Source organism: Gopherus flavomarginatus, chromosome 1 (genome assembly GCF_025201925.1).
Source record: "Gopherus flavomarginatus isolate rGopFla2 chromosome 1, rGopFla2.mat.asm, whole genome shotgun sequence".
NCBI classification, from domain to species: Eukaryota; Metazoa; Chordata; order Testudines; family Testudinidae; genus Gopherus; species Gopherus flavomarginatus.
In genome coordinates this window covers 315,977,696-315,990,911 of record NC_066617.1, presented here as the reverse complement: position 1 = coordinate 315,990,911, position 13,216 = coordinate 315,977,696, and the positions used below count along the sequence as shown (strand labels likewise).

The 13,216-nt window shown below is 48.6% G+C and overlaps 1 protein-coding gene across 6 annotated transcripts in view; it reads left to right on the top strand.

Moving 5' to 3' along the window:
• INTS6 (integrator complex subunit 6) overlaps window positions 1-13,216 on the top strand; it is a 100,288-nt gene that overhangs the window by 76,691 nt on the left and 10,381 nt on the right. For 4 of the 6 annotated variants that reach the window (XM_050948138.1, XM_050948139.1, XM_050948128.1 and 1 more), the window contains one exon: window positions 4,207-4,300. In XM_050948138.1, coding sequence (XP_050804095.1) covers window positions 4,207-4,300 — 94 coding nt within the window. Of the gene's footprint in view, window positions 1-3,830; window positions 4,040-4,206; window positions 4,301-13,216 lie in introns of those variants that run through there. The other 2 variants (XM_050948132.1, XM_050948137.1) reach the window with 2 other exon arrangements.

The following is a 13,216-nucleotide window of genomic DNA, read 5'->3' as shown; positions in this document are numbered from 1 at the left end:
ATCCCCCAGAAGGTTCATCAGTTTTATTGTGGAGAGATTGGACTTGATCACAGCAAGAGCATATCTACCTCAAGAGGTTTCATGCCATGAGCACTTTCATATATAAGGTCAATCATTAGAGATGCTAAAGGAGCACTCCAGGAAGACAAGACCATTGAAAAGAACCTAAATGCATACTTTGTATTGGTCTTCACTGCAGAGAATGTGAGAGAAGTGTCCACACCTGAGCCATTCTTTTTAGATGATAAATCTTAGGAACTATCCCAGACTGAGGTATCAGTAGAGGTGGTTTTGGAACAAATTGATAAATAAAAACAGTAATAAGTCACCAAGACCAGATGGTATTCACCCAAGAGTTCTAATGTTAATGGGGTATGTAACCTATCACTTAAATCAGCTTCTGTATCAAATGACTGGAGGATAGCTAATGTGATGCCAGTTTTTAACAAAGGCTACAGAGGCATCCCGGCAATTACAGGCCAGTAAGCCTAACTTCCAGTACCAGGAAAATTAGTTGAAACTATAGTAAAGAACAGTATTATCAGACACATAGAAGAGCACCATTTGTTGGGGAAAAGTCAACACAGATCTTGTAAAGGGAAATCATTCCTCATCAATCTATTTGAATTCTTTGAGGGGGTCAACAAACACGTGGATTAGCGTGATCCAGTGAATATAGCTGACTTGGACTTTTAGAAAGCCTTTTAAAGGCTCTTGAAGTTATCAGTCCTAAGATGAGAGGGAAAGTCCTCTCATGGATCAGTAATTAGTTCAAAGACAGGAAACAAAGCATAGGAATAAATGGTTAGTTTTCAGAATGGAGAGCACTGTTGCTCAAGGATCTGTACTGGGACCAGTGCTGTTGAGCATATCCATAAATGATCTGGAAAAAGGGGTAAATAATGAGGTGGCAAAATTTGCAAACTATACAAAATTACTCAAAATAGTTGAGTGCAAGGCAGACTGTGACAAGTTAAGGGATCTCACAAACCTGGGTGACTGGATAATGGCAAATGAAATTCAGTGTTGATAAATGCAAAGTAATGCACATTGAAAAAAATAATTCCAACTATATATACAAAATGATGGTATCTAAATTGGCTTTTATGACTCAAGAAAGAGATCTTGGAGTCATTGCGGGTAGTTCTGAAAATATCTGCTTAATGTGCAGCAGCAGTCAGAAAAGCTAACCATATTAGGAACTTTTAGGAAAGGGATAGATAATAAGATGATAAACAGCATACTACTACTATATAAATCCATGTGCGCCACACCTTGAATACTGTTGAATACTGTTGCCCCATCTCAGAAAAGATGTATTAGAAATTGAAAAGGTACAGAGAAGGGCAACAAAAATGATTAAAGCTATGGAACAGCTTCCGTATGAGGAGAGATTAAAAAAATTGGGACTATCCAGACGGGAAAAGAGAGGACTGTAGATGGGGGAGGGATATGATAGAGGTCTATAAAATCATGAATTATGTGGAGAAAGTGAATACAGAAGTGTTATTTATCCCTTCACATAACAAGAGAAATAAATGTCTCCCAATGAAATTAATAGGCAGCAAGTTTCAGGCAAACAAAAGGAAGTACTTCTTCACACAGCACTTAGACAACTAGTGGTATTGTTGTCCAGGGATGTTGTGAAGGCCAAAACTATAACAGGGTTCAAAGAAGAATTAGATGAGTTCTTGGAGGATAGATTCATTAATGGCTATTAGCCAAGATAGGTAGGAATGCAATCCTATGTTCTGGGTGTCCATGAGCTTCTTACTGCTAGATGTTGGGACTGGATGACAGCATGGATCACTTGATAATCGCTCTGTTCTGTTCATTCCCTCTGAAGCAGCCGGCATTGGCCACTGTCGGAAGACAGGATAGTGGGCTGGATGGACCATTGATCTGACTTAGTATGGCCGTTCTTAGGTTTGCTATCAGACCCAGGACATTCGTCAGAACTTGCCTTTCCCTACTCTGCCACGTGATCTCATGTGCACACTTGACACTGTTCTCCAGGCTTCTGCTTCACTGCCTACAGGCTTGGCTTCTCTCCGTGTACTCAGCAGAGAATGGTAATGTGACAATTCTTCCTAAAGTTTTAGACACACTCATCTGGTGAACAGCACCAGAGAACATTTGTGTGGAGATTCCTTTCCTCAATCTGACTCCCAAGGCAATCATCATTACGGACGCTACCCTCTTGAGTTGGGGTGCTCACGTGGGCCATCATATGGCGCACGGCATGGACCCTACAAAAGTCCAGAATGCATATCAATTTACTAGAACTCCAGGTGGTCCATCAAGTCTGTGATACCTTCCTCCCACTCATCCAGTCCAGATGTGCAAACAATGTCGGACAATGTGACAACAGTATTTTATATAAACAAGCAGGGAGGAAGCAAGATTTGTCTCTGTGCAGAGAGAGGCAGTCACCCTCTGTAATTGGTCCATCAATTATAGCATAACCCTGTCAGTAGCATATTTACCATAGTAGACTGCCTGAATAGACATATTTCCACAAATCACAAATGGGAGATTCACAGCTTGGTTCTTGATGGTAACTTTGCCCAGTGGGGAACACTGGCCTGGGATCTTTTTGCCTCACAGGAGAACAGGAAACTTCCTTGGTACTGCTCCACAGCAGCCCTGGGTAAAAGTTTGATGGGAGATGCCCTATTGGTGTCATGGTAGGGTCACTGGGGTCATCCTCATCCATCTGTTCCATCCATTGATACCACAAGTTCTATGGAAGATTCACTTACGCTGTCACAGCTAGATTTCTGAAGGGGATTCTCAGATCCTTTCCACGATTGATGAAGTTCGTTCCTCAGTGGACCTTAATTTTGTTTTACCGTTGCTCACTAACTCCTCCCCCTCTCCCCCATTTAAGCTTCTAGCCACATGTGCAATGGCCCATCTGTCCATTGAAGGTGGCTTTTCTATAGCCATAATGTCAGCCAGAAGAGTCTGTAACTGGGAGCACTGTGGCAGACGCACCACATACTTCCTTGTTTAAAGAAAAGGTCTCATTATAACTCCACGCTAGATTTGTTCCTAAAGTAGTTTCCAAGTTTCACATGAGCCAGAAATCCACTTACCAGTATTTTTTCCAGAATTGCATGCCTCAGATGAAGAGAGACAGTTACATTGTCTAGATGTCTGAAGGGCTTTGGGCTTTTATCTTCAAAGAAAAAAGGATGTTGGAAAAACACCTAAACTATTCCTTTCCATAGCAAAGGGATCAAGCTATATTGGTGCAGAGACTTTCAAAATGGATCTTGGGTTGTTCATATTACCCTTTGTTACCAACTGGCTCATATCCCCCTTTGGAGGGGATGAGAGTGCTCATTCCGCTAGCAAGGGTGCTAGAACAGTTCATATAGTGGGAGTACTGAGAGCCATTGAACCAAACTGTGAACCCTGTATACGATGGAAACCACTTCAAGTCAGAGGTGCAGCAGCACCTCTAGTTCAGGCACCTGTGTCCACTAGAGGGCAAGCTACTTTGTCTGCGTCACTGAGAGACGTATCCCATGTAGAGATATCTAGGGCAGCTCTGTGGAGCTCTTTGCATACCTTAATGAGATATGCTCTGGTCCAGTTGTCAACTGCAGTTATAGCTGTGAGGACAGTAGTACTGCAGTCAGCTATCATTGCTTCATCCTCTCCCCAACCCCCATCTGACTACTGCTTGTTAATCAGCCTTGTGTGGAGAACACGTAGGGACTATCACTCAAAGAAGAAATGGAGGTTACTTACCTGTAACGGGAGTTCTTTGAGATGTGTGGTCCCCGTCTGTATTCACTTCCTATCCTCCGTCCCCTCTGCAGCGGATTGTTTGAACTGTGGTAAGAATGGAAACTGGAGAGGTGTCTGCCTGCACCACTTTTTATGCTCTCTGTTCAGAGCAGGAGGAGAGCTATGGCACATGTGCAGGCCAATGGACGCTGTTCGCAAAAAAATTCCAGACTCAGGCACGTGTATCCTACATGTGGAATGCAGATAGGGACTACACATTTTGAAGAACCTTCAGTTACAGGTAGGTAACCTATATGTTTACTTGCCTACTTAATACAAATACAGTACTATTACTTAAGCTGTACAAAAGCTGAATGAAGCTTGCAATTATGCTCATCAAGCAGGGTGTTGCAACAGATATATCTGTGTAAGTTTCAGCTAATGAACTTTTTAACTTTATTTTTTAAGAATATGAAAGAATCTTCTTTTTACTGAAGCATGTACAAGGCAGTTTACAAACACGACTGATGTTTTTACAGAACGTTATTAAAGAAGCCTCAAGGTATGTAGCTACCTAAAAATCTTGTAAAATTATGCTAATGTGCTGTATGTAGTTAAAGGTATGTCCATAGCCACTACATATGTCTGCTTGAGACCCACACATTTGTAAGTGTTGTTCACATTTTGATTAACTTATCCTAAAAATTAACCACACAAATGCTTCAAATTGCAGGCAAAAGGCCCTGGGAGGAAATCTGTTCTGGTCTAGTTCATCATGATCTATGTAGTTCTTGCTTTTTTTCCCCCAAGCCCTTATACTTGTACAAACTCAGCTCTTTGCTGCTGCTTTTCAGTTGAATGTCTTGGAAATGATGACTGAAGGTGTTAAAAGCAGGAGATAGATAAATCCACATAAATCTAGCCAGTTGGGGTGTCACTGTCCAGTGCACTAGCTTGCTGCATGCTAGCTGGCCATGTGGACCATGCTACTTGCACACTAAAACTTCTGTACTGTGCTTTGACCTACTGCTGTTTGAAAAAGTTCCATAGTATACAGCAGAGGTGGGCCAACTTTTTGGCCCAAGGGCCACATTGGGGTTGCAAATCTGTATGGAGGGCTGGGTAGAGAAGGCTGTGCCTCCCCAAACAGCCTGGCCCCCATCCTCTATCCGCCCCCTCCCATTTCCCGCTCCCTGACTGCCCCCCTCAGAACCACCGACCCATCCACTCCCCCTGCTCCTTCTTCCCTCACTGCCCCCTCCTGAGTCCCTCTGCCCCTAACTGCCCCCCCCCGGGACCCAACCCCCTGTCCAAACCCCCCCCCCCCCGGCTCTCTGTCCCCTGATTGCCCCAACCCTTATCCACACCCCTGCCCTCTGACAGGTGTCCCCCCTTATCCCAACCACCCTTGTTCTCCATTCCCTACCTGCCTCTCCCCTGAACCTCTGCCCCCTTCAACCGCTCCCTGTCACCTGACTGCCCCTCAGGATCCCCTGCCCCTTATCCAACCCTCCTCACCCCCTTACCATGCCACTCAGAGCAGCATGTCTGACAGCTGCGCCGCCCAGCCGGAGCTAGACATGCTGCCACTCTGCTCGGCAGGAGCATGCTGCTCCGCTGCCCAGAGTGCTGCCCGCGCGGCAGCATGGCTGCGGGGGAGGTGGGGACAGCAGGGTTGAGGCCGGGAGCTAGCCTCCCTGGCCCCGGAGCTCAAGGGCCAGGCAGGATGTTTCTGCGGGCCGTAGTTTGCCCACCTCTGGTATACAGTATCAGTGTCCATACAGCCAGTTACTGTGTGGCAACCTGATGCATTGTAGCTTTATATCTCGGCTTGCTGAGCAGTAAATCTCTGTAGATAAACCCTACATGGACAAGAATGGGATAAAATGGGAGAGAATCAGTCCTATTCTGCAATGTGGAGCATTGCACTGCTCAAGGATGAATTTGAGTGCGCTTCCCATTTCAATGAGCTGTGTATTATAATAGTGGTTCTCAACCAGGGGTGTTCATCTAGATATTTGCCTAGTTTTACAACAGGTGATATAAGAAACACTAGCAAAGTCAGTACAGACTAAAATTTCATACGACTTGTTTACACTGCTCTATATACTAAACACTGAAATGCAATTACAATATTTATATTCTAATAGATTTAATTTATAATTGTATGGTAGAAGTGAGAAAATCAGCAATTTTTCAATAACGGTGAACTTTGACACTTTCGTATTTTTATGTCTGTCTGGGTAAGCAAGTACGTAGTTTTTAAGTGAGGTGTAACTTGGGGGTATGCAAGACAAATCAGACTCCTGAAAGGAGTACAGTCGTCTGGAAAGGTTGAGAGACACTGTATTATAAAGACGGTGGGCCAGATTGTCAGATGACAAAACTCAGCGTAAACTGGATGCTCCGGATCTGGCCTTATATACTTTGATATGGGAGCATCATTCATCTTGCTCCAGAAAGATGTCCTACTCCTCATGTTGACTTTCTCCAGAAGGAGTTAAATCCACACTTCCTTAGTCAGAGGTTAGATAGATTTAGTGGGTAAAATCTTGGCCCTTGTGCATGTTATAGATATGGTGTCCCTGTCTCTATAACCATGGGAACAGTTCATGGAGCACCTGCATAGCCCTTCTAGCCTCCACGCCTTGGTATGCCACTCATATGCTCTGCCACCCTTTCTCAAATCCCCCTTCAGAAGTGTGCTCCAGCTTGTAAGGTGTATGGAGGCCTATGCATAGTGTTTGCTTCCTTACTTTCCCAGCACAGTGGAATTATGCCAATTCTGTTTGTTAGGATCTCTTGCAGCCCTTAGTTGGGCTTGATGAGTTGACCATTCAGAATTAGTGTCTTCAAGATGTTGCCCACCGTGGCATGCTGCCCCAAGCACGCGCTTGGCGTCCTGGGGCCTGGAGCCGGCCCTGGGCACAGGGTTCAGAGTTGGACCAGCATGCCTGGTCCTCTCCTCTGCCCTGTGGACCCATGAATCCAGTGCAGAAAAGCCTGTTCAGGAGCTCCTGAGCATTTTTTGAGGGAGTCTTAGGACACACTTTGGCCCCCTGAAGGGGCAAATCCTGCAACAGTCGTTGGTCAGTGGGTACAAACCCCTGAAAGGATCCAAAGTCCCCCTAGATACTGAAGTGAGTCCGGAGCTTCCTGACAAAAGAGCTTCTGCACAGCTTCTCTTCCTCCCATTTTGAACCAGGGGATTTTTATGATACTGTGGAGTAAGTCTCACAAACCTGAGATCTCTGGGTCCCAAAAAGGCAAAAGGAGGTATTACCTTTTCCAGGCAGCAGTTAGTATTGAGCAAGTGGGATGAAAATCAGGGTTAGACCCCTTCTCCTTTTCCTTCTTGCCCTGAAAGAGTGTTTTGGGAGGTTTTCTCAAAGAAAATTTCTCAATGCTCATATTCAGGTCACTAGCCTTCCCCCACCCAGAAGCACGTAGAGAAGACTGTTACCTCTGTGCCTGTGAAGCCCTCCCTTAGGCTGCAGTGTAATGGAAATTGTACCTGTTTGGCTTTCAGCCCAAGGCCCCTCACTCTGCCAGGAAAAGGGGCTCAAATTTCAGGCATCAGCAGAATGGGAGTTGTGCCTTCTGCTCATCAGCAAGGACCAGGGGCTTGGAGTCTAAAAGGCAGGAATGGGTCTCTCTCTACCCCTTCCGTTTCACATGCTGGCTCCACATTAAAGTGTAAGGGGCATTTCAGGCTGACTGACCAGACCAGAGACATATGAGGATTCCACTCTCCATGAAGCAGTAAATGAGAAATCTCTTCCAATGTTCAAAACAACTCGTGATTTACTGAACAAAGCCCCAAATTCTATTAGGTTGCTCCTTGGGTACTAGCCAGAGTGGAGGAGCAAGCAGGCAACCTTTCAGGCTTTTAGGGATCTCTAACAAGTTACTTCCACAATTAAATTAAGGTATTTGTACCAATACCCTGCCTTGGACTGGTCCTCAGGCCAGGATGAATAGCATGCTACCTCCCTCTGTTAACAACATGAGCGAATACCACACATGTGCCATCAAACACCACCCCCACCAAAAAACAAAAAGCCTGCAGGACTTTGCAGGACAGGATGCCAGTTGCTTGCAAGGAACTCATTAATAAAATATATTCCATTTCAAGCATTTATTAGATGCACAGTTTCCCATGGAAGCCTCTTTTGAGACATATTAAGATCTGAATGAGGACTTCTGATTAAATCCAAATGTTAAACTAAAATGTATAAAAACAAATTTCCAAAGCTTCGTGCAGAAGTAGCTCCACCAGTTAAAGACAGCCATGCCTTCAGAAGGAGACTTTCTTCCAAAAGACACTGAACAATAATTTAAAACCCTCAGCTATATCCATTCAGACCAAAAAATGTTCAGATATTTTAGTAAGGGAAGCCTACTAGGTGGCATGCAAATGCTACATCATCTAAGAGTATTACTTTTGCCTGGAATGAAACATCAGGTTTTGTCCTGGTCAAACCCCTGATGTGATTTTTTGTGAGTAGCGCACTGGCTTCTAATGTGGTAGTTACAAGGAAGCTGTGACACACATAAATAGCAATCAGTCATCCTAAACAGATACTTGCAGGTGAGCAGCTGTTTGGAGAAACAGAGGAATTAGTTGCTGGGAATGGTGAGAATGCAGAGAAGCCTCAACCCTCACTTCAAAGCCAGCATAGCAATATGTTTGTTGCTATCAACACAAACACTGTCCAGGAAAGGACTATTTCCCCAGCAGAGCAAAAATTCTGAAGATATTCTTCTTCAAGTGCTTCTTCATGTTCATTCCATATTAGGTGTGCACGTGCTGCGTGCACGAGCTTCGGAAACTTTTCCCTTAGCGGTACCCAGCGGGGCCCCTGTCTGAGCAGCGCCACTGTGCCGTGCATATATACTCCCGCTGGCCCGACCCCCTCCAGTTCCTTCTTACCATCCGTGGCGATGTTGGAACAACCTCTTGCTCTCATATGAGAAGCAGTCCCTTAGCTTTAGAGTACTTAGCTGCTATCAATTCGTTAGCATTCTATTGTTGTGGACACTTAATAGATTAGGTGCTTGGAGGCTTCCAGCACCCGCCGCGGGGCATGCCGCAGGCCCAGGGGTTTAAGGCTTGCGCCACATGCCGCAAGCCCACGCCAGTTAGTGACCCCCACGACTCCTATCTATGTTGTCTGGGGGAAGCACACCAAACAGAGAGATGTAAGATTTGCAAGGCGTTTAAGCCTAGAACAAAGAAAGAGAGAGACTTTCGCTTGAAGCTGTTGTTGATGGAGGCAGTGCTGCAGCCATCTGGCCCGGAGTGCCCGATGCCGGCTCCAGCCTCCTTGGTGTGGAGTGCCCCGGAGACATCAAGAGACTCGGTGCCAGATAAGCACCACAAGCTGTCATCCTCGGAGAAAAGTAGGCCATGGCACCACTCATCCTCCCCAATGCGGCCCAAGGCCAAACCAAAAGAAGGATGCGGACGTTCCCCACAAAGGAGATCAGCGTCATCTAAGGGCCCGGGCACCAGAGAAAGCGGGATGAACATTGTGCCAGCGCTAGCACTGATGGCACCAGCGCCACAAGTCGCACTGAGTCCAGCCATAAGTGAACTCAGTGAGGACGACGGGCTTGAGGGAGTTATAGATCAGCCCTCCACACATGACACATTTGAGGTGGCGAAGGACCTCATCGGGTTGTTGGCGGTGAGCGCCTGCTCCTGATCAGGAAGAAGCCTCTGGCACCCAGGCCCATGGTGCCATTGAGGAGAAAGCTGGCAATAGCGTGCCATTCGAGGACACTCTCCCGGCATTGGTCCCGGTCGAGTGTCGAGTCTGTGGACTCTGTTACCCCTGACGCTGAAGGAAGCCTCGGTACCGGAGACAAGTCAGCACACGGGGTTAGTGCAAGGGACCCGACGCTCTCCTGCACCCCCCAGAGACCGGCACTAGGAAAAGGTGAGCCGTCCATCGTCAAAGGCTTCCAGAAGTCCACAGGTCAGTCCAGGTCTTGGGAGCACTGATACTGGTCCCGATCGGGAAGAAGCTGCTTGTTGGCCTCCCTCCAGCACAGGTCAACGGCACCGTCGTGGCCTTTGCACTTGGCGTCAGCAGAGTCCGGTGCCTACTCGGGCCGATACAGTTACCCGCACCAGACAGCAGAGAATACCAGGCTGGGTGCCACCACCTAGTGGGGACAGCTGGGACACTGGCCCTTCTGGACCCCTTCGGCCTACCACCAGCGGCAGGGGGCTCCCTCCAGGGCCAGCTACTCAGTGCATCGGTCTCGGTCCCCACACCAATGCTCCTGTGTGCGGGAAGCTACAGCGTCCAGACCACCTGCAGCATCACCGAGCGAGAGACTGGAGAAACCATCACCGAGTGCGGTGCCGCCCCAGGGTCAGCTGTCCACGCCGAGCTGGAAGCCCCTCCTTCGGGGAAGGGGAACAAAGGGGACCAGCAGGAGGACGCGGAGCAGCTGCTCACCTCCTCCTCATCCCCGGATGAAACAGTGGCAGGACCACCATCAATAGACCACAGAGCCCACCAAGAGCTGCTGCATAAGGCTGCGCGTAACTTGGGGTTACAAGCTGAGGAGACAGTTGAGCAGAAGGACCTCATGGTGGACATCCTGAGCCCAGAGGGTCCATCCAGAATAGCGCTTCTGCTCATTAAGACCATACAGTCGAACTATAAGACTATATGGCAGACCTTGGCCTCCAGTGCTCCTTCTGGACACCGTGGGCATACCACCAAGGCTCCCAGAGGGTCCATCCAGAATAGTGCTTCTGCTCATTAAGACAGTACAGTCGAACTTTAAGACTATATGGCAGATCTCGGCCTCCAGTGCTCCTTCTGGACACTGTGGGCATACCACCAAGGCTCCACGGTCGGCCCCGTCAGAACACTGGTACCAGAGGTGACAGTAAGCCGTCCCCCTCCTCACGGGCATAGATGAGGCTCCAATACCATCTGCAGACACCCAGGTTCCACCTGACGCAGATGACGCTCCTCAAGTACAGAGCCCCCCTGCCCACAGGACTCCCTGGTCCTGGGCCTCTCTTCTTCCTTCTCGCCTGATGAGGCGGTGGCGGGAACATCCTCCTCAGGCCCTCCACCAATTGATCTCAGGGCCCATCAAGACCTTTTGAGACGAGTGGCTCAGAATATGATTTTACAGGTGGAAGAGGTCCCTGAAATAGAGGACCCTGTTGTGGACATCCTATCGGCTGATGCACCTACTAGAGTTGCCCTTCCGTTTATCCGCACCATACAGGTTAATGCGGACACCATTTGGCAATCTCCAGCCTCGATTCCAACTACAGCAAGGGGAGTAGAGAGAAAATATATGGTCCCCTCAAAGGGGTATGAATATCTCTACATTCACCCACCTCCTTGCTCTTTAATGGTGCAATCGGTGAACGAACGGGAGCGTCATGGCCAGCAGGCCCCGGCTCCTAAGTCAAAGGAGGCTAGGCGCATGGACCTCTTAGGCTGCAAAATATACTTGGCCAGGGGCCTTGAACTTAGGGTGGCAAACGAACAAGCCCTCCTAAGTAGATATAACTTTAATACGTGGGTGTCCTTGGGGAAGTTTACGGAGCTTCTTCCCCAGGAGTCCCATCAAGAATTTACGGCCCTACTTGAGGAGGGTGAAAAGGTAGCAAGAACCTCCCTCCAAACCTCTCTGGATGCAGTGGACTCTGCAGCCAGAACTCTGGCGTCAGGAGTGACAATGAGGCGTATGTCCTGGTTCCAGGTATCAGGCCTTCCCCCTGAATTACAACAAACTATTCACTATTTGCCCTTTGAAGGCCAGGGCCTGTTCTCAGATAAGACTGACCCCAGATTGCAAAGTCTGAAGGACAATCGCGTTATAATATGCTCGCTGAGTATGCACATGCCAGTGACCCAACGCAGGACCTTCCGGCCCCAGCCACACCGCCGTTATGCCCCGCCTAGGCCATGTCAGGACTTTAGCAGAAGGCGTGGTAGAGGGAATCATAAGAGGCAGTCTGGCCCTCAGGTCAAAATCAGGCGCCCCCTAAACCACCAGCAGGGCCCAAGCAGAACTTTTGATGGGACGCCCGAGGGCGGCCCACCAGTTGTTCTACCGGATCCTTCTCCTCCCTTTTTCAACCGCCTCTCCCAATTCCTCCCTGCTTGGTCCCAGCTAACTTCAGATTGTTGTGTCCTGTGCACAGTGGAAGTGGGATACCACCTCCAGTTTGTTTCAACCCCGCCTTTCCACCCTCTCTCCCCGTCCCTCTTCAGGGACCCCTCTCACGAGCAATTCCTCTTACAAGAGGTCCAGTCACTCCTAGCCATGGGAGCCATAGAGGAGGTGCCAAAAGACGTGAGGGGCAAGGGGTTTTATTCCCGCTACTGCCTAATACCCAAGGTGAAGGGAGGTCTCAGACCTATCCTAGACCTGCGAGAACTCAACAAATTCATGATAAAGCTGAAGTTCCGCATGGTAACCCTGGGGACCATTGTCCCGTCCGGGAGACTGGTATGCCACCCTCGATATGAGGAACGCGTATTTCCACATAGCAATTTACCCACCACACAGACGTTTTGTGGTCAACCATCAACACTTTCAGTTCACTGTACCGTTTTGCCTTTCTACGGCTCCGCGTGTGTTCACATAGCAGCATGCACGCATGTGGTCAAGCATGCCAGACTGAAACTCAGAACACTGCAGGCTTGGCTCACCCATGTATACTGCCCAGGCAGAGAGCCCCCCTGGACTTGGTCGTGACAGCACCGAGGGACATATTAGACTCCCTGCAGTGGTGGCTGTCCCAGACCGTGGTTTGCGAAGGCATCCCCTTTGCTGCACGACAGCCGGATCTGACGTTTGTGACGGATGCGTCAGACCTTGGATGGGGGGGTGCTCACCTAGGGGACCTCAAGATTCAGGGCTTGTGGTCACTCCATATCAATGTGAAGGAGCACAGGGGCAGTTTGTTTAGCCTGCCAGACCTTTCACACCACTTTGAGTGGTCACAGCGTGACCGTTCTGACGGACAACATAACCGCCATGTTTTACATAAACAAGCAGGGCGGAGCTCGTTCCTCGCTGCTCTTTCACGAGGCTCTCCTCCTCTGAGACTTTTGCATAGCCCACGTCACATCTGCTGCAGGTGCGGAACAAACTGGCGGACCACCTCAGCAGGTCGTACTGCATGCATGAGTGGATGCTTAGAGCGGATGTCATGTGTTTGCTCTTCCGCAAGTGGGTGTTTCCCCAGGTAGAACTGTTTACCACTGGGGGCAACACCCAGTGCCCACAGTTCTGCTCGTTCCAGGACTGCAGCCCAGGCTCAATAGCCGACACGTTTGCGATCCCGTGGGGAGGAGAATTGAAATACGCCTTCCCCCTGCTTCCTCTGGTGCACAAGGTCCTGCTCAAGGTGCACAGGGACGAGGCAGTGGTCATCCTCATTGCTCCGGCCTGGTCCCTCCAGCACTGGTTAACCACACTCCTGGAG